Raw genomic sequence first — 26362 nt, forward strand, 5'->3', positions numbered from 1 at the left:
ATGAATTCCTAATTTCCACAAGGGATGTTTCTAAACACTTATTTTCTAATGTTTGAAGTCTAATAGTAAGAAAACACTAATAAACAGTCAAAATTAAGCACAATTTAAAAAAAGAACAATTTAATCTATGAGGTTAACCACTGTTCGATAAAATGTTGCATATACAGTATTACACAGGGCAGTGTAATGACACTTTTTACAGAAGCTTTCAACATAACGTAGCTCTAATACGGGTCGATGCGTTGTTTACTATCATGTACGTTTCTCGATTTCCACCCTGCATTCTGCCTCGCCCTTGACGTAAAGCAGCTGACTGCAAGTATGTTTGAATGTGCCATATTTGAAAAGTGCCGTGCAAGTGGGGCAAAAAACGTATAGGTCGTTGAATAGTTTGGAGTTTGGAAATTTTGTTCATGAAAATGTGTGGTAACCCTGATATTAAGAGCCTTTTCAAATTGTTCACTTTTTTCAGTAATCTAAAAGTATTTTAAATTTTGCTAAAAAAGTGTGGGACATTGAACTCTGCATGATGAACATTGCACATCATTCTACAAAACATGAAAACAGCTCAGTTTATATAAAATCAAAATACTGCCAAACTACACTAGTTTTATGTCAACTTCGTTCAGGGCCATTGTGTTTTTTTGTTATTTGTTATTGTTTGTTTTTTTCCCCAAGTTTTATTTTCAACCACTATTGATATAATTAGTAGCTAACAACTTTTTAAATAGAAACATTAAAGGACAACATGACATTTCAGTGCAGGTTATCTTATGTTTAATTTAAATCTTTACAGTAATTTAGATATGTTTAATCATTATTTATTTCTGGTGCCACCTAGCGAGGGTAGCAATGTTTATTAGAGTAGTCGACTAATTCATCCCTAATTCTCAGCAGGGTTTGTATAAAAATAAGTCAGTAGTCCTAAAATGTACATGTCCCTATCATAAAGTAGAGATAGAAGATTAGACAAAATCCAGGTTTTTAAAAGACTGACACACTACAAAATCCCAAAAAACTCTTTGATATATCTCACTGTAAAACCACTACAATCTAAGATTATAAAATATGTAATATGAACATGAATATATGTCAAAAAGTGTGAAAAACAATAATTCAGAAACACTGAAAGGAGAAAAAATATTTATTACAAGCGTCTTTACATCACAAAGCATTTAGCTGGTTATGTCAGAGCAAGGGTAGTGAACAGTTCAGCTGAATACGGAAAATGCAGGTGTTACTGCCATTCATTTCATATTTTGTACACCAATAGTGAGCGCTGTGGAATATATGTTGGAATAGACATTGTTTCAGAGTAACATGGCACTTAACTGTGGAGGACACAGTTTATGAAGTGGCACCTTCTTTGTTGTTTCTCATAAAATATTAACGAGGTCTGTTTGTTTACCATTACAACTGCTATTTTTTTCTATCATACACTTCAAAAGAAACAGTTCTTTAAACCACGGATATAAAAATACCAGTATTAAAATCTTAACTTAGTATATACATTATCATTCTGTACTATTATGCATTAAATAATTACTTTGTATATGGTTTGTTTCTATTTTCTACGTTATCAACCTCTGTGTACAATGTGTTGCCTTTTTAATGAAGATATTGCTGCAAAACTTTTAACTGAACATAAAACCTTTTTAAATCTTAATGACAAATGCTGAAATGAAAGAACAAGTTTTATGTCGCCACTCTGCCAACTCTGCATAATTCTTATATGCACTGTCTAAAGAAAGGCTTGCAAATTTACCAGTGGGCATCTTGTTAGTGCTAAAATTCAATAAGACCCAGTATTTGGGCAAAATTTGCACATACACAAAATATGATTTTCTGGCTATAAGTTACACAGATCTATCTTAGCCGTTTGGATTGATTTCTTCTTTCAGTAGAGTTGGGCATACAATATGATATGCATCTTGACATTTGGTCATGCGTCTTCTGTTAGAGCAAAATACACAGTCTGCACATGGATTTCTTTTAACTGCCTTTTTAAACCTAGATTTGATCTGCGAAAAACCATAGTTGTCAGAAAATCTGTATTTATTGTTTAGTGTAGTGCGCTTAAAATGTGAATACACACTAAGCTGTTAAGAGATGATACAGTTTTTGGAGCGGTGGCTCTTTCTGCGACCAGTCTGTGAGCCGTGGCTCTGTGGAGAGAGGGCTGTAACCCTTGTAGGGTAGTCCTCTGCGTAGTAGCGCACAGCTGCTCGAGGCTTAGGGATTGGCTGGCCCAGAAAATAGCCCTCCTCCTCAGAGTCCGATGATGAGGAAGAGCAAGTGGAGCAAAAGTCATCCTCATCCCTGTAGAGACCCATGAAGTGCTCAACTCGTGGGTCTCCCTGGGCTGACCCCTGAAGCATATAGTCAGATCGGGTTTGGGGATAGGCCAAAGGGAGCCTGTGCGCAGGATGCTGTAGGAGCATGGCACCACAAGGAGCGTTCATCAGGCCCTGCTGTTGGGGCTCATATGGCCTCTGTGCTTTCTCCAGAGGCACCATGTGAAGGTTGTTGTCTGAGCGGGTTTTGCGGCTTCTGTGGTGCCGGCCTTGCCGGTGGTGGTGCTGCCTGCTGCGACCATGGTGGCTGGATGGGCGGCTTCTTTCTCGACCCATCTCATCTGGGCAGTACGCCCTCCGCTGTGGCTTCTCACTCATGGGATGTTTCCTAATATTGACATCAAACCCATCATTATATCCATTGTCCACAGTGTCTTCTGAAAACTTGACCATCTGGGGAGGCCTTGACTGAGACTTGCTCCTCCTCAGAGCTGGGGCATGGATAAAGGAGGGAGGGAGGTCTTCTGAATGTGGGGACAGTGAAAGAAGTCCTCCCGGGGTGCCTCCTCTCATTGCCAGTGCAACCTCCTCCTCATCACCCTTCTCCATGTTAAGGTTGAGAGAGTTGGCACTGTGGTGAAGATGAGATGAATTAAAGGTTCCCATGTTGCTCATCTTCTCACAATCATCTGCCCCAGATGGATCCTGTATGGCAAGGCTGTAAACTACAGGCCTATCCCTGCCATCTCCATCCACTGATGCACCTAAAAAAAAGAAGCAGGAGAGAGACATGATGAACAACTGTTCAATGAAAAAAGAAAGCTATTTTTTTTTGCCAGTGAACACAACCAGCAGTCTTCTTACCAGTGATGTTTGAGAGCGCAAGGGAGTCCATGGAGTCTCCAGCACCTTGCTCGGCTTTCCTTAGCTCATCAGCGATACACTCAAGGGAATCTTCATACCACTGCCTGGTGTCTGGCCAGAAGGCCCGTCTTCCTGTCCCTGGTTGGTCCTGATCCTGGTCCAACTCCAGCTCTTGGATCTTTCTGGCACTTGCAGGACCTGGGTGACTCCCATAAGCCGAGTCTCCCAAACCATCCTGGGACTGGGCCCAATACATTTCAGGCAGGTTCTTCTTGCTCATCAGTCCAGGGCTAAGGCTGTTGGCTCGGGATTGATTAGAAGTTTGGCTCTGGGTGGGACTGGCAGGGGTGGGAGAAGAGGCAGTAACCCCCATAGATGCGGTATCAGGCTTTAGCCAGGGGTCAGAGACACATATTAGCCTGTTTCTATCACTGCTAGGGCTGGGAGATTTTAGGGGAGGCTGCTGAAGTTGGTGTAACATCCCACGGTCACCAAACTTGAGAAGGAGCTGAGTCATATAGTCCTCATGCTGGGCCCACTCCTCTGGATCCTCCTCTCCCCCAGCATCCTGCTCCTCCCGCTCCCTCCAGAATCTCTCGTCCTCCAGGCCTTGACGGGCCAGCTTGCGCCCTATGATACCAATGTCACAATCAGCATCAGCATCAGCATCACCCTCTCCATCTCCATCTCCATCTCCATACTTGTACTCAAATGAGGGGATGGCAGCAGGGGGGTTAAACAGTTGTGACTGTCTCCACTGTTCGGCAGGCCTGCTGCTCTTTCCCATGCGAACACTGCGCCGTGATTCACGTGAGCGGGCAGACTGGAAGGCAGAATCAGACGAGTCCGAGGCATGAATATCTTCCCCCTGGCTGCAGGCCTTTGAGCAATAAATGCGGCCCTGCTTTGGCAGGAAGGGACAGCCGAGCAAGGATGTCTTGCACTGGGCACAACAGAAGCACTGGTCTGAGGCATGCCAGTGCACACCTTCATAGGTCATCTGGGCATGGTCAACACCTAAAGGATAGTAAGAATGAAGATGAAGAGAATACAAGCATGAGATTAGGTGTGGTACTTCCACACAAGAGGTCAAAGAAATACGTCAGCACAACCTTGTGTTTGACCTATGACATAAAGGTTTAGTTCTTTATTCTAATCCCAAAAAAAAATTTGAAAGGGCACTCAGACGGGGCACACACCCGCCAAAGCCTTTCTCACAATAAAAACAAATTTGCAAAATAATTTGTTCATCGACCCCTTGATTCGGATTTGTTTAAAAATTCATTGGGTTCTTTTCTGGCCCATGCTACACCCTTTCCCCAAGTTTCAAGAAAATTAGGCCAGTAGTTTTTCTGCAGTCCTGCAGACAAACTGACAAAACCTCCTTGTCAAACAAATAAGATGTGCCTGCAAATATAACTCACCAATGTTTTCACCACAGGCCTCGCAGTACTCTGCATAAAGTGACTCAAAGCAGCCAGTACAGTAGGGCCGGCCATCTTTCATGATATAGCGCTGCCCGCCGAGCATTGTCTCACACTCAAAACAGGCAAAGTGCTTCATGTGCCAGTGACGACCCTCTGCTTCAGTGCACTCATCTGCAAAGATTATCTAAAGGGAAACACACATACTGCTGTTAGTTCTGTGGAACTGTATGGACTTGGCCTGACATTGCTATGGTTCAAATCTTCAATCAAATCTTTATTTGTATGGCACTTTTCATACAAAGAGTAACACAAAGTGCCTCACAGAGATTAAAAACAATAACAGAAATGACAAACATCAATGAAAATCAAGAAAAATACAGACAGCCTGACCCTCCCACCCCCACATAAACATACGCAACAACACACACACAATCATGTAGATATTCCCACACATATTCGCAAAGGCACCCGAACATCCACCCTTACCACCCACACACACGCACACATACACCAACACACACCAATTGTTACTAAAGAGACATGGCATGGTTGACTGTCAAACATTAAGAGGTGGTGCTATGTTAACGACTTCTTACCTCGTCACATGAAGAGCATCGTGGTTTGAGAAGCTCAGCGTGGTGTCTTCCACAGAGGATCTTGCCATTTTGGTAGAAATATATGAGATCCACCAGCAGCTCTTGGCACGTAGCGCACACAAAGCATGCAGGGTGCCAGCAGGGGCCCGGCCCAGCTCTAGAGGCGAAAATTGCCATCTCCCCTCCATTGATGCCTCCGGCACACTGACAATCAAACACAAATAACAGATGATCCATGAGACTTATGTTTCAGGCATGTTGTTAATGCACTTTTTCAAAGTGGCTTACAATCTCACTTAATATGCATTAATAATAAGTCTGGTGATAAGTATTCTACCTTGAGAGTGAAACTGTGGAGATAAACACAGAGACAATCACATAGAGCAATGATATTTTAAAACAGTACACTGGTACTGTCGATGCCTGTGACTCAAGAGGAATGCAGCTTAAACAAAGGAAGGAGATTATGGAGATAACTATTCAAAATATATCACATATCTGATAGTGTCTCAATTACAGTGATGCTAAAACGAAGAAGGCCAAACAACAGGTGATCACACCGCAAGTGCCAAAGGAATACGATCCATTCAAAACACAACAGTGGGTCTTATAGTGATGACAGTCATTACAAAAATACAGCAGCGGTCGATAACATGGACAGTGCAATTTAATCTTTTAAAAACTGATTGACTGCAACTGTAACAACCCCACCCACACCCCTTTTCCTCCAAATAAACTCTTGGAATTCTTAGGATTCTTGAAACCTTGGTGCTATCTAAAGACACAGCTGTGTGACCACCGATTTTAAATGGAACCGTTATAATAGAGTTTGTGTCATCAGTGGAGGCTGCCCAACAGAAGTGAACAGTAAATCGTGAAATCACATTGATAACATGCAAGAAAAACCTGCTACTTTTTGGTTCCAGCTGAGAGCCACTTGATTTTTGGTCGAAATGCTTTGTATTATCATGGGGGGCAGATGCAAACTTTTAAAAAATAAATGGGTTGACTGGGAAACAATGCATCTCAAAAATACTGATGGATTTAACCCTCCTAGGTTGTCTGATAAACTCAAATTACCCCACTTTCAGTTGGTGGCTTATTCACATTATACTGTAAAAGTATAAAAGTTATACTTTATTCATTGGGTGTTCCTGAGGCACTGGACAGCATTTTTGTTCTGTTAACAGTATACAGTGGCCTTGGTCCTGAGTTGAAAGATCATATGACTCCACTGAGATGGTAAGAGCGTGTCACAACGTGCAATCAAGAATCTTTATATAACCCAGCAGAGGTATGGGGCACCCATAGGCAGCTATGGGATTGCATGCCCAGCTGTTAACCATTATTACCCAAGCGGACAGACAGGGGCCTTGGATGAGGGGGTGTTGTGTGTCCCCTGCAGGAAACTGGAGCCTGCAAAGTGTGTGCGAATGTGTACAGCCACGTCTTCATGATATATTGTTTTGAATACATAAGCATGTACAGTATGTGTACAAATGGATGCATGAATGTCGACGTGTTTAGGATGAGTCATTTGGTGGTTGTGCATTTGCAGAGCATATATGGATACACATGCGCGTTCAAGTATCAGGATGTGTGTTCATTGGTGTTCTATGTGTCATTTCACTGTGTGTGTGGGTGACCTTGCATCCCAGTGGTAGCATCTGTGTTTGAGTGATGACAGACTTCATCTGCCTGTCCGGGGGAATTAACATGGCAGGCCTGCTCCTCCCGGACGCCCGGCAGAGGATGTGGTTTATTCACTGGTCAGGGCTCAATTTGCCGGAAGCCACATAACACTAATATTTATGTTTGTTGCATCGAAAGGAAAGTTTTCAGAAATAAAGTCAATGACAGCTTAAATGACACTGGATGTTTATGTTCATTACAAAATCAAAAGTAGGAAACAGAGGTCAGATTTTAGGAATCTTTCCAGTGATGTGTTTGTTCATAGCTCGCAGTTACTTTAACCAGCATGTCTAGAGTTAGATGTCTCTGTTTTCCTGAAAGTCAATGTTCCCTTCAGCAAGCTGATAGAAAAATAGCTTTTAAAATGTTTGGACCTTCCAGTGAAAGGATAAAAAAGACCACTTTTTTTCTGACACAGTGGCAGACCTTCATATCAGTGACACAGGCAGCCAAAAATAAAACAAAACACATTTAAATATATCAATTTTAAATTAAGCATAAGGCAAAAGCCATCCAAGGTGCATTGCAAAATGAAGAGATTTGCAAATTTGGATTTATGTATAAATCTTGTTCTTGTTTGAAAATAAAATAAATATATAATAATAGGACTTATTATATTAATAATAGGAACAAGAACAATAACAAAAATTTTGGAAAAGGGTGCCAGGGGGTTGTATTATATAGACTATACAATTTCTGTTTTACCAGTGGATACATCTACAACTTCCACTTTGCTCAATAGTTTTCAGAGACAGATGCAGAAACATGCTGACTTCTTTATATAGAAAAGGTCTTAAAACCAGCTGTAAATTGTGCTATACCAGTACTTGTGGAATAATGTACCACGTACTCTGACTTGTTTGGAAAAAGAAGGACTCTATGCAAGAATTCCTCGTTAACCTACAGTACAGTTTTTTTGCCGTCCATCATGCTGAGATATAGACGAGCGGCAGGAAATTCCTCGTGAGGAACTGGCTTCTCCGCTCGGCTTGAGCGTGAGCCTCCCAATTTCCCTGCTTCCTCTCTCGCCCTAATGAGGAGGTTTATGTCCATGATTAAAACCATCGCATTAGCCAGTCAGGACGGGGCCTTGGGCTGCTGTGCGTTGGGATGGGATGGTGGGTGTTAGCTGCTCAGGATATAAATAACTTAAGTTGGTTTCCTCATAAATGCTAACTTACCTCGTGGCAATATGAGCGCTAAGTGACGCAAGTGGGCTACGTGTGTGCTCATGGGTATCCGCGTGTGGCACCTACATTTTCACAGCGGGTGTGGTGCAGAGCTCGGGGCAGGATCTTGGGTGTTCCTCTCCCCAGTGCCTCCCTCTTCCTCTGGGCGCTGAACATGTGGATCTCCCTCTTTTCCTCCTCAGTCAGAGAGTGGCAGTAACGCACCTGGTACAGAAAGAAGAGAGCAATGAGTTGGCAAAGTAAAAGCACGGAAAAGTCGATTTATCTCTTCCAGCCATTAATGCTGATGATTCAGCTTTCATCTTTGCTTGAAACTTTAAGGAAGTGCATGACACGGTCCATATATGGCTGGAAAATGATTTAATGAAAGCTAATTCCTCTCAAGGCTGCGTTGAAAGGATGGCATGAGCGATACACAAACCCTTCCTCTGTGTTTAAAGATGGTGATGAAGGCCCAGATAAAAGACCAAGACTATCCTAACAACCAACTCTAAACAACAGTAAACGATGCCGGCGTGCGAGCTCACACACACACACACACACACACACACACACACACACACACACACACACACACACACACACACACACACACACACACACTCAGTGCTTATCCCTTCGAACCACAGTTACGCAAGGAATCCTCCGGCAGTTTGCTCCCTCAACCCGCAAGTCTGCTGACAAACATCATAAAACCGCGCAGTCAAACACTGTGTGTATTTGTGTTGAGTGTTCCTATTGTGTATCTTCAGTGTGTGTATACAGAGACCACCTCCGTCAGACGGTAGCCCCCCACTGTCCCTCCCTTCTGGTGATAACCCCTCCACCATATCTCCTAATGTAAACTCTATTAACACAGATGTGAAAGGAGTGCTGGTTTACACGCCATAAAGCTATTATACAGAGGAGGCGGGCATGTGCTTTACTGTTACAAGAGTAGTTTTTTGTCAAACGGCCGAGGGAATGTGGCCATTGTTTTAGTTTTACAAGAAATAGTCGGCAAGATTGCTGTGGCTTTACTTAGCTGCTGGCTTTATGCAGTAGTTAAGTTAAGAGTTGGGTATAGTTTGAGATTTCTAAATGCTAATGTGATACCATAACAACCATAACAGAAAGTATATGAAAAAAAAAACTAATTTAAGTTGTCTGTATTTGTCTCACTTGGTAAGTTTATTAAGATTTTCTGGGTTTTGGGGTTTCTGTGTTGTTGTGCTGCCTCTCCAACATTTGCTCATCTACACACCTGCTCTGCATCAGCCTTGTTAGTCCTTCCTGCTTCCTCGCTCTCCACCTGCATGTCATCACCTCATCAGACTAGGTTGTATTTAAGTTTTGATTTTCAGTTCAGTCTTGTTTGAACCTTGATTTGGTTGTGTGCTGTTTAGCTGCTGTGTCCTTGCAAATTTATCTTATTTTAGTTCATCTGCACTTGTATTTGGGGTTTCTACTGGAACATGCTTACAGGCTTTACTCATCAAAAACACTATTTTCCTCATACTGTCTGCCTAAATATACTTGTATTCACTGTAAAATGCTCCGTTTGAGCACCTTTCTCTTGAAGACTCCCTTCTGCAAAAGCCCAGTCTGCTCTGATTGTTCAGTGTTTGCAGGTCCTCCACTTAACTTCTCTTTGCTGTCATAGCAGCTGGGGAAATGACTGTAAAGCACTGTAACAGCACTTTCTACCTTTATTTAGTGTATTTGGGGCAGCCAGTAGCTAACCTGTTTAAGTGCATGCCCCATGTACAAAAGCTATGTCTTTGCTGCAGATACTGCTGGTTCAATACCAGCTTGTGGTGCTTTGCTGCATGTCATCATCTCTCTCCTTCTTTCATGCAAAAGCTTTCCTATCAAATAAAAGCAAAAGCCAAGAAAAAAAAGTGTTTGTCACATCACAATTTCACAGACGTCCTGGTTTATTGGTAAAGCTTTGGAAGTTGGACTTATGCATTCCTCTGTGGATTGAGCATTTTGATACTTTAACATTATTTTTGTAGTTCCTATACCTGCTTTATAAAAATGAAAAATACATGAAAATCTATCTTTTTTATAATATGGGACATTTAAAAATTTCAGAAAATTTTAAGTTTCCAATTTTAAGGCCCGTAAGCAGCTGAAATGTCAGTTTCTATGTACTTCCTGAAAGTATTTAAAGAGTGAGCTGTAGAACAAGAAATGAGAGCAGCTGAACTGTCATTTAAAGAGAAAGAAATTATAGAACTAATAATGTTACCTAAGAAAAACAATATAATGATCAATTTCATTTGAAGTCCCACAGGCCCCCAAAATCTATCTCTGACACATTGATCAGAGTTTCATACAGTTTGAGAAAAGAAATACCAGCTTCAAGATTATCCAACTGGCCCCACAAGAGCTTTTTATAAGCCAGAAGAAGATGGCATGTCTGTGTGATCACACACTCTGTCGCTGTCTCACTATCTCTACCTCGTTGTCATGTGGCGGCAGCTGGTAGAGGAGCTGTCGGATCCTGTGCTTCTCTCCGGGGCTGTTGACGTATGGCACCTTTTCCTCTGGCAGACAGGAGAAATACATCTGGACCTGCGGATGAAGACAGATGAATGAACTTTGGAGGACAGAAAGAACTGACATCTTGTCCATCGGTGGCTTTGTTTTGTGCCCCAAAAGTGCCAGACTCATCATTTTGACCCAATATTCTCAATTTCCATCTGTCATACTATCGGTTAGATCATATACATGAGTGTGACATGCTGCCGCCAGGAGGCCAGCAGTGATATTGGTGTGCTTGAGGGAGTAGAGAATGACTGTTGCTACATTTGTGTCCTTTTTCTGTGACACTGTGGGGCAAACATGTCAATCTCAATCCAGTCACAGGCGTCTGACTGTGAAATCTTTCCACACACAGGAGACAGCGAGCGACTGGAAAGGTTAATGTTTGCTTAGGCTAATTCCTGCTGACAGGGGGAGAGGAAACATTGGCAAAATGTTGTTTGTCGGTGTGCATTTCCATGAATAAAAAATGGGAATATATTGGAGACAGCAAATAGTTTCTGGCTGCTGAACATGTGTATCTCGAACGTGCACTAATGAATGTGAAAAATCCACAGCCAGATGTTAGGCTTCAGCATCCGGCACTGCTAATCCGCTAGTATGGCATAGGGAACAGATTGTCTGCACAAATAACCTTATTTGAACTAAAAGCTCATGCTGTTAGCATGCAGGTTTATACTCTCATCCTCAGAAGGAAAATTCCACAAGTTCTATTACAAGATGTCCTGGGATTTATATTTGTGGTGTCCCCGGCTAGAGCTAGAAAGTTTTTCATTGTCATCCCAATAGCAACATTTATGAAACACAATGTGAAAACAGTAGCACCCCTAGAAGGTTCTCATAGGGGGAAATTTTTGATGGCACACCAGAACTAAAAGGTATAACTGAATTTCAGGAGTAATATAATTATTGAAGCAATAGGCTTGAAAACTATGTCAATATGGGGAGTTAAAGAATCTCATATACTGAAATACTTTTGTTTCTAATTTTAAAGTTGGTGTTACTGATCTAATCTGATGTGCATAGACAGATACCAGTACAGTTAACATCTTGAGTCCCACAAAAATCCTGTTTTAATGTGTTCTGTATCTGTAAATGTGTTTGATGTTTCACTCTGTTTCAAAGAGGCTATTTTATTTTATTTTATATTATTTTTAGTTTAACCAGAAATAGTCCCACTGAGATCCTAAATCTCTTTTTCAAGGGGTTCCTGAAAATTTAGCCTAACTTTGGAGCGTTATTTAATCCCTTTTCTAACACATTATTACCTTTGTGCTAGCTTACAAAATGAGCGCCCCACAGCTTCTTGAAGACAGTAATGTCAGCCCCAATTTATTTTTGCTGGCAGCAATTGCATCTGTGGCCTTCCCTTGGCAGATGCCACTGTGCAAAATACTGCAACATTGCACTCAAGGATTAGTAGAAAACGTTTGATAAAAATATCTTTAAATATTTTAGTTCAGCAGTATACTGAAAGCAGCAGAACTAAGTTCACTTTAACATCTGTTTATTAGTAATGTCCATTATCACTAATAATAGTTAATGCAATATTCAACATTATCACGTCACATATTTTCCTAACATCGTGTAGCCCAAAAACCTTAAATTTGACTTTCCTACTCATGCAAATATATAGCGTACACTAAAGGATACCTACCTGCTCAGGCCTGAGTCCTGGTGGCACCCAAGCATACTCCTCCAATGCACATCCAGAGTCATCATCAGAGGTGGAGCTTCTCTGGAAACCCACTGACATCTTCCCCATCTTTCCTCCAGGACGAGGCTCCATCTCCGGGCCTCGAGGGGAAGGACGCTCCCCTCTTTCACTGCGCTCCAGGTTCATCACACACGGGCGCTGTGGATAAAAATGAGGATTTAGGGATCACATTTATAGAAGGTTTTTTTTTTCCTTTTTTTTACCCCTCCTTTGTTTGATTACACCCAAAGCCCTGGCTTTTAGCTTGCCACTTCTTGTCACTGCTGATCTAGGACTTTTTGCACTTATTGTAAACTCTTCTGCATTTTGTATATTCCTGCCAATTAGTTTTAATCTCTATGTTTCAGAAGAAGATAATTGCTTTCATTCCCAGCAGTGTTTTTAGAGTTTAACATATAATGCAAGAACAAATACTGAGGAGAACAGAGACGACTGTCATTTCTTCTTTGTTTTCCTGCTGTTAAATGAACACAGCTTCTTGAAAACTTATCACACCATATTTTCACAATTCAACCTCAAGAATAATTAATGTCACTTTCCATCCTGTAAGTGCGGTATGTCATACTTACTCTGTTTATCCATGACAGAATGCTTGATACGTTTCCAAAATACTGTACTACTTGACCACCTTCAAAGGGAACTTAAGACAAACTTAAAATGATATATAATGGAAAAGCTTTGCAGGCTTTTTCCAGTATGGTGCATCTACTACAACCACCAACTTTACTATACTTATCTCACACTGCATGAAAGAGACATGACTTTAAAACAGCAGCACTGTTAACTACAGAGTGTATTATCATTTTTGTCTGTGATTATTTACAATTTCTGATATTTTCCAATTTTTACCACTTGTTTCAATTGAAAAAAAAGAAAAAAAAAACTTGGAGAAGCCTACGTTTGCTTCGAGGTGATTTCTGTATGATTAAATGAATCTCTTGCAATGTTAAAAAAAAAGTTATCTTAAATTAGTGCACAAATTAGTGCCTAAATTTGCTGTGCATCAGTGATCAAGCATATTTCTTTTAACTAGGATTGTGACATTTTCAACATTCATTTCCAGCTGTTCCCCACAAAACATCTGTTGCTCTTATCCACTGTGCTACAAAGTACTGACGTTGTTACACACGTGATTTACAGCTATGTGTAAGGGAAATCAATAATGTTTTAATGGACATCGATGATCTAGAAAATGCAAAAAACCACAACAAATGAAGTGACAAAAAATCTGATATAAATCATCCAGAGGACTCGATCTGCATGTGTCCACTCAGACTGCTGCAACATGAATCCACTTTCAGCTGCTTTCTTTCTTCCCCTTTACAAGCTGATAACAGTTGGACTGTTGCACGAGCGGGGATTAATCAGTCTCGTCATCGCACGTCTCCTGCCTTCAGCGGTAGCCCTCTTATCACAGCAGCATGTTCTTCAGAGCCCTCAGCCCGATAAACAGCACTTTGGTCTCAAGGTGTTGAAAACGTCACTTGTAATTTGCCCTGCTCTGCCTCTTTGACATGCAAATATGGAACAGAATAGAATTGGTTTGGGTAAAACAGAAACAGCAACTTCACACAGGCCCTCCAAAGCTTCATGTGAGTTTGATCTTTTAAACAAAAGCAGCAGTGTGAGGGATATTTAGGTCTTGATGGCCTCTATTGACCAAACATTATGTCCGTTAACTGTGACTGTTGAGCTGTTGGTTAAATTCATTCAAAAGAATGCCGGTGCCTGGTGATACTTAGCGACTGTAACCGCGGTGGGGATGGAGGCTGAACTTTGTGTGTTTGACCTTAAAAAAAGAAATCCTCTCCAGGGTTATTAAAATGTTCTTTTAACATTTCTTTATATATCTTCATCTTCATCCTGCACGTTTTTGTACTTATTTATAAATATAGTTTATTTTGCACAGTTATCTTGCTATTTTGCTATCCCCTTGCTGCTGCAATGTTGGAAATTTCCCCACTGTGGGACTAATAAAGGATTATCTTATCTTATCTTATCTTATAAAAAAAACCTTCAACCACAATTTAAATCTAAATATGTTTGAGTACTAACCTATAAGCTTTTAATTTAACCCTTTGAGACCTGGGAAAATGTGCTTGATTTCTTTCAAAATTATGGGAGGAAGGGAATGAGCAACAAAAGAAGAAATGACCCAAAAATTGGTAAGAATTTTGAAAATGTACAAAAATCAACTGGAAAAATAGTTAAAAAAAAATACCTGAAAAAAAGTGCTTAACATTATAATAATTTTCAAACATAACTTTAAATGTGTAATTGTGATAATTATAGACATAGTGTTTTCCTAAATTTCTTCTCAAATTGTTAAATAAATGTAAGTTAGTCACTATATCATGGAATGTGGTGATACGTGTGGAAAATGAAAAATCTGAGTCTACAAAAACAAAACAACAGCATTCATGACAGCTTATCAATCTGAAATATTGCAGGGAGCTATGGAGCAAGAGGGAGCAGCTACAGCAAGCTGTTAAGACCCAGACCCAACAAACCAACATCAAAAAACTGGCGGCCACAGAGGCCAATTGTTGAGTTGACTCACATCACCAAAAAGTTGCATTTGAACACATTGCAAAGACTACAGCCAGCGGCCAACTTGAACATACGTTCTGCATCCGCCTGAGAGAAAACAACTCTCCAAAGCAGCAGGCGACTACTCTGTATTTACCAGTCAGGAAAACCTGAAGACTTAAATATACTAAATTGGCTGAAAATAAAAAGCTATCACTAGTGCCAACACTGCAGGTCATGAGACAAAATAAATGACATATTCAAAATTATAGTAAACATAACAATTGGCAAACCCAGGTTTCCTCGTGACGTCATAAATTTGCGTCACAGTTCACTGTGCTTTGAGCTCTCCATTCCTTTGATGATATATTGATCCCTTCAAGACTGATTATCTCGCTGGTGCCAGATCACAGGTCAACCGCAACTGAACTCACAACCCAAATTCTGTTGTTGTGGAGACCCATCCTCACAGAAATGTCCCTCAAGGCCTCCCGTACCTCTCCATGTAGTCAAAAGTAACAAGAGTGGGGAAATATTAGTGCTCCCTTAATTAACATACAGTTGACTGAAGCCCAGGGCCTCAAAACACTGAATGTACAGATTAGAAATGCAGTTAAAAGTCAAACCAAAGCTCTTATCACACAACAAAAGGGTATTTGACTGTTGCTTTGTTCTTCAGTGACTAATCTATCAGGTTTTATGGTAGGATAGATAATGTTATCACCCGGAAGCTTTTCTTGACCCGCTCTGTTTTATCTCGCTCAACCTAGTTTGGAACAGAGTTTCTGCAATTAGATGAAGCTAATGTTTTTGAGCCACTATCTCAGAGGTGCTATGTGTGCTTGTGAGACATTTGTGCTGCTTGGAGTTTAGGAATAAAGGGGCATTCATTCTTCTGGGGTTGTTTTTTCTGGTGAATAAATTTATGCTGGTTTGGTTTACAGCAAAAATAGAAGACATTTCTTAATGGACACACATGGGTTGTTGCAACTGTTCCAGTGTGAAACACCCAAAGCCACAGGGTCACGCAGCATCACCAAAAAATGAGAGCAGCATCACATTTTACAAAAAGGTTATGACTTAAGTGACTGTACTGTGTTTATACTGTTGTGATATTACACAATCTTGTTTAGCATGAAAAGAAATGTGCCAAAAATGTCAAAACATCTAGAAAAAATTTGTCTACCTTTCCCCCCAAATTTTAAGACCATTTATTAAAATATTTGATATTCGATTACTTTCATTATGAATTCTCAGCGTCAAATTTCATTCTGTTATGGCTGCATGACTATGGCAATGGGGAAAAGATCACTTCTGGTAATTTTTTTTGCAGTGTAGAGAACTACTTGTGAAATTGGAAAATTTAAATCAATATCAACAACCCCACATGCTGAAGAGATGTACAGACCAGAGATTACACACTCTCTTTCCCCAAACAAAGGTGATGATTTTGTGCCTCCAAAAAAACAGAAAAAATATCTCCAAAACGTAACGTATCTCAATTACATGTTGCATGTTACATGATTAAAAGGTCTTTGTGATCATTTTGTTTTGTATTTTGTTTTTGCAAGTTCACATAAACCAATAAAGAGAATTACAAAAAAGGCAAAATAAAGCAACAAATCCTCCCTTTTGAAGAGCTAAAATCACAGAATTGTTGGTGCTGTTGCTTAAACATGACTAAAACGATAGTCAGTCAAATAATCAATGAATCCACTCATCACTTCAGCTCTTGATTGGTTTCCTATTTTGGGTATGTGTCTGTCCTCCTCTGCCCTTCAGCTCTCCTGGAGAAAAGGTGACTGCAGATTCCTGAGCCAACATACACATCAACTCACATTACACCATGTCACTCTCTGGCAATAACACAATGGCTGTCTTTGTCAAAAACAAAAACAGAATATCCAACCATTCCTCCTCTAAATCTGGGCTGCGGCGGAGACGTGACAGGAGGAGGTTAAAGGGGTTAAAAAGGGAAACTCTTTGAAAAAGGCATTTAAAAAGTCACAACATTGGGTCTGTGTAAACACAGGGCCAGATGTAGGCACCTAACGGTTAATCGTGTGCGCCTCCCCCGCTCAACTGACACTTTCAAAGCGGGCTCTCCTTCACCGAGGAATTAGTTAGTTAAACACGTGTGTTTTTCAAATGAATACAACCCCGGGCAAACTAAAGGAATACATCCCGAATTCAAAAAGAAGTTTGACTCTTACTAATTTTGCCAAAGTGTATCAAATTCTCCAAATAAGGATATTAAAAAATCAAACTGGTGGAATTTTCAAAGCTTTAGTTATTTGCAGTTAATTTGTTTGAGATGGAGATGTTAAGCATCTGCTGAAAGAAAAAATGTTTTAAAAAAAGTCTATTTTTCTAAATGTGATGGGATTTACTTTAGGAAAACCATTAAACTGTGGAGTTCAAAGGCCGAGGTCATCGCTCTTTGACTGGCGAAGAGTGTTATTTTAAGGCCAAATGGGTGTTGGGGGGGGCACAGGAGACTTAACACAGCTGGAGTGAGACCACCTGCACAGCCACATAAGGACTAACTATACACACTACACATACATCCATGCACTATATCACAAATAGAGTGATACACACATGTTGAATCACCTTCCTCAAACACAGCACTTTAATCTTGAGCTTTCAACACTTAAGGCATTGCTTTAAATCAAGGAAATCTCCCACAATCCATTGCATGCGACCTCATCAATAGATCTGAGTAATGGTGGAATTTAAGAGCGAGCATTTTTCCACAGCAGAGCTACAAAAGTCACTCAAGAAAATCCTTCTGCATTTGCAAGTTTCAGCTCATCTATTTTCCTCTTACCTCCAGGAAAAGCATCTCTCTTTCCACCTACGCACAAAGCTCTCATTCACTTCCCACAATCCCCCTGGTCACACAGTTGCTCCAGCTCTGGCTTCATGTCTGCAGCATCAAGCTCAACGGATCCACGCTCTAATCAGATCCAGATCCCACTCAGCCAGGAAGTAGTCCCCCTCAACGGCTCAGGCTTTTTTAAAATGTCAGCTGGGAGGGGAAAAGATGCAACTTTCACTCGGTCCACAGCTCATTTAGCGATGCAAAAATTCCAGAGCAGAGAAGGAAGGCAAAGAGGTGATGTCTCTATGTGGAGTGTCTCTGATCCCTGTGAGTGTGTAGGGGTGTGTGGATGTGTGTGTGTGTGTGTGCTCTTGGGGCAGCCAAGCCTTGTCAGCCCCTCCCTCATTCCTCCCCTCCAGAGCAAATCGGCTGCCATTGCACTTCAGTCACACACACACACACACACACACACACACACACACACACACACACCCACAAACACACTCCTGAGTCAACACTCCACCTATCTCTACACCCCCTTCCTCCCCTCCACCAGAGTGACATCAAGCACACCACCCAGCCCCCCCCTTCCCAACTCGGCTGCAGGATGCCTGAGAGCCAGATGACATGTCCACTCTGCTCTCACACTTCTTGTCTTTCTCTCAGTCTGTCTTATTCTTTATGAAACATATTTTTTCAATAAGCCACATAACTGTTAACTGCCTAATAAGAAAATAGTAGAGGGGATATAATCCAAAAGTCAAATTCAAACAGCTTTCACTTGCAGAAAAAAAGGGTTCCTTTTTGAGGGCAAGCCTTAAAGTCCTCCGAATGCAATTGATTCTTTTATTTTTAAATATTAATTTGCATCACATCACAAATACCAATTTTACTGCTCTTTACTGTCTTGTAATACAAAATTTCTAATGCAAGAGAGTACAAACTCCTGCTCCTCTGTCATTTAATAGTTCCTGGGGTCCTCCAGTCTCATGCATGTCAAGTCATTTGCTCTAATAATGTCATACGAATTTCAACTCAGCTGCTGATAAGATTGCGTAATGGTTAATGCAAGTGTTCTTGGCCCAGCTGCTCCATTAATGAACTGATCACTTGTGCACAAATCTGAGCAAATTAGAGTATTCAAAGAGTCTGATCATGAATGCTCTGATGAAAGTAAATCCTAGATTTGGAAAATGGATAATGGCACAAAGCTGGGGTAAATTATATTAGGCCTAACTTTAAAAGGAAAATAGTTGAGACTGATGGAGTCATGTATGAGTCTATGACTCCAAGTCCTATATTCACTCTCTTTTTAGCTCTGTTTTCAGTCCAATTTCTGACTTGAGACTTACAACTTTGGAGAAAGATGTTGAACTGTTAAGGCCCAGACACACCAAACCGACATCCAAGAACAAGTGGATAAAAGCTGACTGTTTTGTCACCTCAGGGTGCCAGTGTCTCGGCCTAAAAGTTGCGCATAAACACATAGCAGAGAATACAGCCAGTGGCCAACTAGCACTAACTTTCTGCACCTGCATGAGCAGAGATAAGTCTCCATGAAACTGGAACCGGAAGACTGACGGGACGGATTCAAGAGTCTCGTTAGCCAGTTAACACATTAATATCACAAGCGGATGCTAAAAGAATAAAGGATATTCACTGTACCCTAGCGAATGATGACAAAAATAATTACAAACTGTTGCCAAAAAACCCCCTAATATAACAAGTTTTTCTTTTTTAATCTCACGCCCTTTCGACTTTAGTGGTAAGTTGATGGGCTGAAATTAATGTGACATTATGAGAGCAAACGTCATGAGATGCATTATACTTTATGACCCCACTAAGCATTTCATTTGCTCAGAGAAAGGCAGGAGTCTGCAGTCACTTTCATAAAACATAAAAATGTTGAATTAAAGGACAATAAACAGTAGATAAATTGATATTCGTGATGCAGCCAACCACAAATATTTCAAAAGTAAAATCAGTTCCATTTGAAGGATTCATGCTTTTTTACACTTCTATGAACAAGTAATCAAGCGATCCATTTTTATTAAAAAAAAAATGACAAAGAGCTTGACAAAATCCCAGATTTCACGGTTTTGAACCATCTAAAGCTAGCTAATGGTTTTTCCTTCCAAAACTTAACTCCTCACGCCATCTTGAAGTTTTCCTGGTTAAATATTGACTGTGCTTCCTCCCAAGTCAGCCTCATCCATCTCAGGAAATTCTCACGCAGGAGACCTGTCTGCTCACCCCGCTGTGGTACCACCAACCCCCTTCCTATTTTGGAGACCTGAATGAGTGAGAGGAGAGGGGTCCCCTGTCCTCATCTCTCACTTCAGCCAATCACAATGACGTTATTGTCAATGAGGACTTCACGTCTGCAGACTCCTGACAATTCAGAGTTTTGCTCCAAAATGAAAATTCCACCATATGAAAAAGGTGCCCAAAATCAGAACAGAAAATCAATCTGCATACAAAACAGAAGACAAAATACAAACAGTTCACTTGATCTGCCTGGGGAAGTTAGTTGTAATTTATTTGGACAAGCTCTGCACCATCCGTCATTGTGAAAGGCTGAAAAGCAGCTTCATTTAAAAAGACTAAAATGACAAATGAGTTTACTCAATTGTCTGGCAGACAAAGGCACCCTCTCCCTTGACAACGCCACAAAGTGACTTTCAGAAAGGGCAACAGAGCTGTTTGTCACATGCCAAAATACCTGTTACAAATGAGAAATGGCTCCTTTAGCTAACTAGCTCAGAAAAGTGAGATAGAGCGAGAGATCCTCTGTGTTCATAGAGATGGCATTGTCTATGTGCTTTGCCAACATGGCTGTCTTTCCTGGCGTGCCAGTGCATATTTGGAATCAAGTGAGAGGAGCTTGGCAGTCCCGTCAGAGGGTAAACCTTTCAGAAAAGCTCTCAAGTTTTCCAGGGGTCTTGGCGCTGCTCTGCAAAAGCCACTTTGTGTTTTACCCTCAGCAAGATGTGCATTGAGTTTCCTGAGATATTTATCTGGATATGCGTTGGAAGTTGTATTTCAGGCAGATGGGCAGAGAAAAAAACTCTCTTTTTTGCGACAGACAAGTACTTAATGCGGATAACGGAAAGAGACAATGAGTGGGTGAGGAATGCTCTGGCGTGAATGAAGGACAGGTCAGAGGATGAGTGGCTTTATCCCTCACAATAGGCAGATATCGGCTCTTCAGAGTGGGCCTGGGCTTGTGGCCAAAAGCACAGGGTCCTTTAGAAAAGACAAGAGGACAGTTGACCTTGCTGTCTCCTCTGCTTCCTCTCTAAAGAAAAGAGAGGCTGCAGGAAGTATTTGAAGTTCTACAAAATGGTGTCAGTTTGTTTATATTTTACAGCCAAGGAACATAATAGAAAGATGTTTGATGTTATTCTTTAATTTTGGATTCTTTTGGTTTAAATTTGTAGGATCACAGCTGCAGATCTTCTGTAGTCTAATGTTCCTCCCTTTGCAGTATAAACTGGGGGGGGTTGAAGTGTTAATTGCAGATTGCAACCAGCTGAAACTTCTTGCGTGTGCCAAACTTGAACTCCTAGTTAGGACTCCTTCATTGTTCAGGAGGTTTTTACCAGGAGCAGAATTACCTGCAGAGGTCTCTTTCTCTCAAAAACTAACAGATCCTTGGATTTGAACCAGTAAAAATACTGAATAAAGCTTTTCACACAAAAAATCAGTGTTTTTTCAACGGTGTTCGGCCTGTTGCAGAGGGGCTGCTAACTTCAATGCAAAAACAATCTGGGCTACTGTAGAAACATGGCAGACTCCATGGTAGAGGACTCACTCCAAATATAGATATAAATGGCTCATTCTAAGCTCACAAAAACACAACAAATTGAACAACCATTAATGCCTATATGTCCCTGCGAATCCTACTCACTGAACCTAATGAGTCTTACCCATTATAAAGCAAAGGCGTCATGTATCAGCACTCTGTAAAGCTAATGGATGTGTGCTGAATGGATGATTCTCTGGTCTCATTCACATGTCCAAGGCTAATGAGCAGGAACTAATAAATGGAGAGTTTATGCAGTGACCTTTGACCCCAGAGCTTATAAATACAAACGAATGGTGCAGATATGGTAAATAAGCATAAATGCACAATTTCACCAGCTGCTTTCTGAGACCTTTTTCATGTTGGGTCATTGCGAGTGCTTTGTGCAACTCAAAATGATCTCTTGGCTAGCAGCTTCTCATTTCACAAGACCGATAAAACACTTCTAGGACAGGGAAACATACCGACATTAAAATTTACTGAATCTGATTTCATGGAGGAAGCTTTGGCTGATATACTGCAATATTTAAAAGGCCATTATCGGCCAAAAATATCCGTCTGACCTTAAGCCCAGTAAAGTCAGGAGTAATTTGGGCAAAAACCTTTTGATCAAGTCTCTCAAAGGACTTTCTGAGTTTTCTTTCTTTGGCAAAAGCTTTGGTCTGGGGTTCAGACAAGATCTAGTAGCTTTTTTTGTACTTGAAATCCAAGACCAAGTCTAGACTCCACACTCTTACACACATACCCGGCACGCTTACTCACTCCTTCTGGCTGCAGTTTATCTATCTACTGGAACAGAACTCAACTGTTAATTTGGCCTTTTCTTAACCTTTATTGTGCTAAGCAGACATGCTCCTTTCTGCATTTCCTTTTATAACAGTCATTCACACCTGGACTCCACTATCCACTGTTTCATCCCCAGGAGGCAAGAAGGGGGTTAACTGATCCCTTAGAATGCAAATATCAGGGGTGATGTCCCTCTGGTTGTTCAAAACAGAAATCAACAAGAACAGTGACATGTCTCAGCTTGTTCCAGGACAGGTTGTCATAAAACTCAAACAGCATGGACACCATTCCTGATGTTAAAGTAGCGTAAAGAGCAAATACATGCTGAAATATACAAGATTGTGCAAACAGCTCTACCACAGGATTAAAACCAACAGAGATTTTAAATGTCTTGCAATAGTTCTTAGCACAACTATTACATTCAATTGCAATTTTCAGTGTTACGCCATGTTCATACGATTCTGTTAAATTAAATGTGTTGAGGTCATGGTGGAGATATTATAAATCAGAAGTTGCATGTAGTTTGTAGGAAAAACAGTCATGTTCCCTGTGTCAACACCTTGAAAATAACACTGTCATTACTTGCCCTGCTTTCGCTCTCTGTTTATCATAAGACCGCTGTGGTCCTTCTGCCTCTGCTTAGTCTGGGAAACCACTGCTGCAGGAGTGTGAGCTCCACACATACAATTATAGGGTTTAACTATCAGCATCACACAGCTAACAGATGTTAACTTCTGCTGCTGTGTTACCTCATGCAGATGTTGAACTGACTTTGCTCCCTGCCCCAAAGTGGCAGCTACGAAGACTCTTGATCACTGACGATGCCAAAATACCACAAGATACCAACAACATCATCTGACATCTTACACAGAGATAAAAAAACAAAACATTAATTTTATACTTTATACTACTTCAAAACCAGTGTCCTGATGACTTTTTGAGAAACTGGACTGAGTATCTGTAAAAGACTCATTTCAGTTGCCTGTATTAGTTAGTGTGTCATTGTTTTCACTCAGTTGGTTTATTACTAAGAGGATTGTGTTTTCTTGGTTTTGGGGTTTCTGTGCTCCTGTGCTCCTTTCCTTCATTTGCTCATCTACACAGCTGCCCTGAATCAGCCTCGTTAGTCCTTCCCTGCCTGCTCTCCTGCCTAATCAACTCATTCCCCTCACCTGAGCTTCATCCCCTCATCACACTAGGTTGTATTTAAGTCCTGGTTTTCAGTTCAGTCTTGTTTGAGCCTTTGTGCTGTTGTGTGTTCTTCACTTTGCCTTTTCCCTGCTTAAAACTTGACTAAAACTGATCTATTTAAGTTGAAGTTGCCTGCAGTCCCTTGCATTTGAGTCCACCTGCTCCACACAACATAACAATCCCTTTTTCCCCCTGTGGCTGTATTATATTTTAAATATTATTCATCTACATGAAAGGTTTATCAATAAAACCTTTTGCACTGAAAATTGTCCCATTAAGTCTAAATGAAAAAATGTTTAAAGCTGTTAAAGCAGCCACACTGGAAGGTTGGTGCACACTTTGCCTCCTCAGTTACTCATTCAATGTGTTAGTTGCAAGAAAAATCTTGAAAAAGTTCCTAAAACCAAAAAACACTCCTAAATCAAAGCTGGCAAGCCCGGCCAAAAATCAGTACAGGGCTATTTAAAATTCTGAAAGCAAAAATTGAACAAAAACAAGCCACATTTTTAAATGAAGACCATCAACTGGAGTATATTTTTGATGTTTAGTCTTCTGTATGTGCCTGGTTCATATTGCTTAATTTGTTAATATATCTACACTAACACCCACAAGACCAATCATTCTACAAGTGGTTTTACACATACAGAGATCTGTATCCAGACAGTATCTTTTTCTGCATTTTAATCACTAGTGTCCCACTTACAAAGGCTATATGCACAACGGCTGACAAACCAGCTCGCACACATATCTGCTTCACAAAAAGACCTTACGATCCACGTCTCAATTCACATCCATTATGATACTCTATTCAGCCCCATTCACACGACAGACGGCTCTCAGCGGCCTTTCACACCAGGAAATGGATCTTTAGCCCTTGTTAACAAAGCCCACCAGCTCGACTCGCCACTGCATATCAGGTCTGTGGGCGTGCTGCTCAGTGGTCTCACCAGTTCAGTGTTAATATTCCCTGACACTCCCTGGCAGAGTGTGATTGAAGTTTCTGGTCATAAAACCCTCTGCTGAGATTTGTAACCACCGCAGGGCGTTACCTGCACACCTCTGGGATAAGAGGAGCAGCAATAAAAGGGCTGTAAAAGACAGGAAATTGTCAAGTAACTGTGATGGGAGTTTAGGTAGGGATTGGATTGGGAAGCTTCTGTTAAGATTTTTCAGAACTCAAATCAGTAAAACACAAGTAAAACACAGAGTACACCGTCCAAATATTTTGGGGGATGGCAGTGTTGGTTTGTCCACTTTGACCCAAACTAAAATATCTCAACAGCTATTGTTTGGACATTCATGATGTTCGTAGGATGAATCTCAGTGACTTTCGTGATCTTCAGCTCTTTCTTTATTGCCATTATGAGATATTTTGTGAAATGTCAACAGTTGTTGATGTGTTGCCACAACATTTGGTGCAGACGTTCCTATTACTACCCACCATCTGGCCAAAATTTGAGTTTGCCCAATACTTATGTTTTTGATCAAATACTTGCAAAGCTCATAACTAACTCATCAGTGGAGGTGGAAGTCATTGTTTTGTGGGTCATAAGTCTTAAATCTTCACACTCAAGTCCCAAGTCAAGGACCAAGTCAAGACAGGTCCTAAACTTCCTAAGCTTTGAGTTTTGAGTCCTACTCAAGTCACAATGTGCTTAATGCAGTTTTGTCAGAGTAAAAATATATTAAATTGACAAAAAACATTCATGCTTTTTTTGTGTGCATATTTGTTAAAACAAGTTTGTTAAAACAAGTGCAACTGAACTTTCTCGTAAAAAAAAAAAGTGCTAACATTGCATTTTCATAGCATACAGCACTGTTAATCGCAACAGAGAGACTTTTGTATGTTTCTGTGCTGTCTTGTTGAAATTAAGTCACCTTGTATTAGAAAAATATCTCTAACTTTCTCCTCCTAAATTTGAAAGACATTTTCTGTGGGACTATTCTTCCTTCAAATCTAATCTTAAATCAACAAATTTGTGACTCCAGTCCAAACCTCTGCTCATCAGCGTATGCTGTACTTTGTGATTTGTGCTAACTTGCAAATGTTAGTGTGGTAAAGTGCTAAACTACAAACTACCACTGTCTAAATACATCCAAGAGGCGATTTCCATACTACCATATACAAAACATTTTCATCGTCTTTTAGAGTAAATTTCAGCGACTAGACGTGGATCAGGCATCTACAGCCGCTTCTTCAGCCGAGATTTCTCACAAGATCAATAAAGCTATCTGCTTCAGGGTTGGAAACTCGAGCAGACTTCAGTCGCCAGCGTGTATCCAATGGGTACTATTAAATGTACTATTCATTCTCTTCCAAAATGATAGACATTACATTTTGGATAAGTCTCTGTAAAATGAAAATAATCGCTGCTTCAATACAGCTACTGTTCAGCCATACATGTGTATCTGTCAGTCTTTATTGTGCCTCTGGTTCAGCCTATATCCCTGCATATGTAGCCAATTATTCTGACGTTCAAGTGGATTTTCTGTAAATCCCTTCACTACTCACAGGCTGATTAGAGTATGTTGAGGAATTATTCTATTTCAGGGCTAAATAGGGTTGTCAAAAACAGTACAGTGACTCCCTCCGTTCATGTCTAGAAGTAAGTTATTCATTATTATCATTACTTTTCTTGATTTGGCAGAGTCTACCTCACCTAAAGAGCTTAATACGAGTCATTACCTGAATCTGACTGCATGCAAGTCCTAGATGGCCCCTGCAGGCTAAAATGTCTTTGCCAAGCTAAAGTATCCTGTTGGATACAAACAGTTTCATCAGAGAACTGGGTCACACATCCACTGTGGAAAAACAACTGATAATAGATGATGACATGTTTTACATTGCATTTCAAAATAATGGTTATTAAGGTCTTGTAATAACTGATCATATTTTTTAAAGTTCTGAAAACATATAT

At 40.6% G+C, this 26362-nt stretch overlaps 1 protein-coding gene across 2 annotated transcripts in view; it reads right to left on the minus strand.

The window, feature by feature from the left end:
* Positions 1 to 1126: 1126 nt before the first annotated feature.
* prickle1b (prickle homolog 1b) overlaps positions 1127 to 26362 on the minus strand; it is a 36097-nt gene continuing 10861 nt past the window's right edge. Inside the window, exons 1-8 of one of the 2 annotated variants that reach the window (XM_042511660.2) lie at positions 17669 to 17984; positions 12250 to 12447; positions 10509 to 10622; positions 8130 to 8267; positions 5182 to 5385; positions 4583 to 4769; positions 3159 to 4175; positions 1127 to 3058 (exon numbers count right to left, since the gene is read on the minus strand). In XM_042511660.2, coding sequence (XP_042367594.2) covers positions 2103 to 3058; positions 3159 to 4175; positions 4583 to 4769; positions 5182 to 5385; positions 8130 to 8267; positions 10509 to 10622; positions 12250 to 12447; positions 17669 to 17683 — 2829 coding nt within the window. In that variant the 5' untranslated portion in view covers positions 17684 to 17984 and the 3' untranslated portion in view covers positions 1127 to 2102. Of the gene's footprint in view, positions 3059 to 3158; positions 4176 to 4582; positions 4770 to 5181; positions 5386 to 8129; positions 8268 to 10508; positions 10623 to 12249; positions 12448 to 17668; positions 17985 to 26362 lie in introns of those variants that run through there. The other variant, XM_042511661.2, reaches the window with a different exon arrangement.

Source organism: Plectropomus leopardus, chromosome 22 (assembly GCF_026936395.1).
Source record: "Plectropomus leopardus strain MGB_pleo_1.0 chromosome 22, ASM2693639v1, whole genome shotgun sequence".
Taxonomy (NCBI): Eukaryota; Metazoa; Chordata; class Actinopteri; order Perciformes; family Serranidae; genus Plectropomus; species Plectropomus leopardus.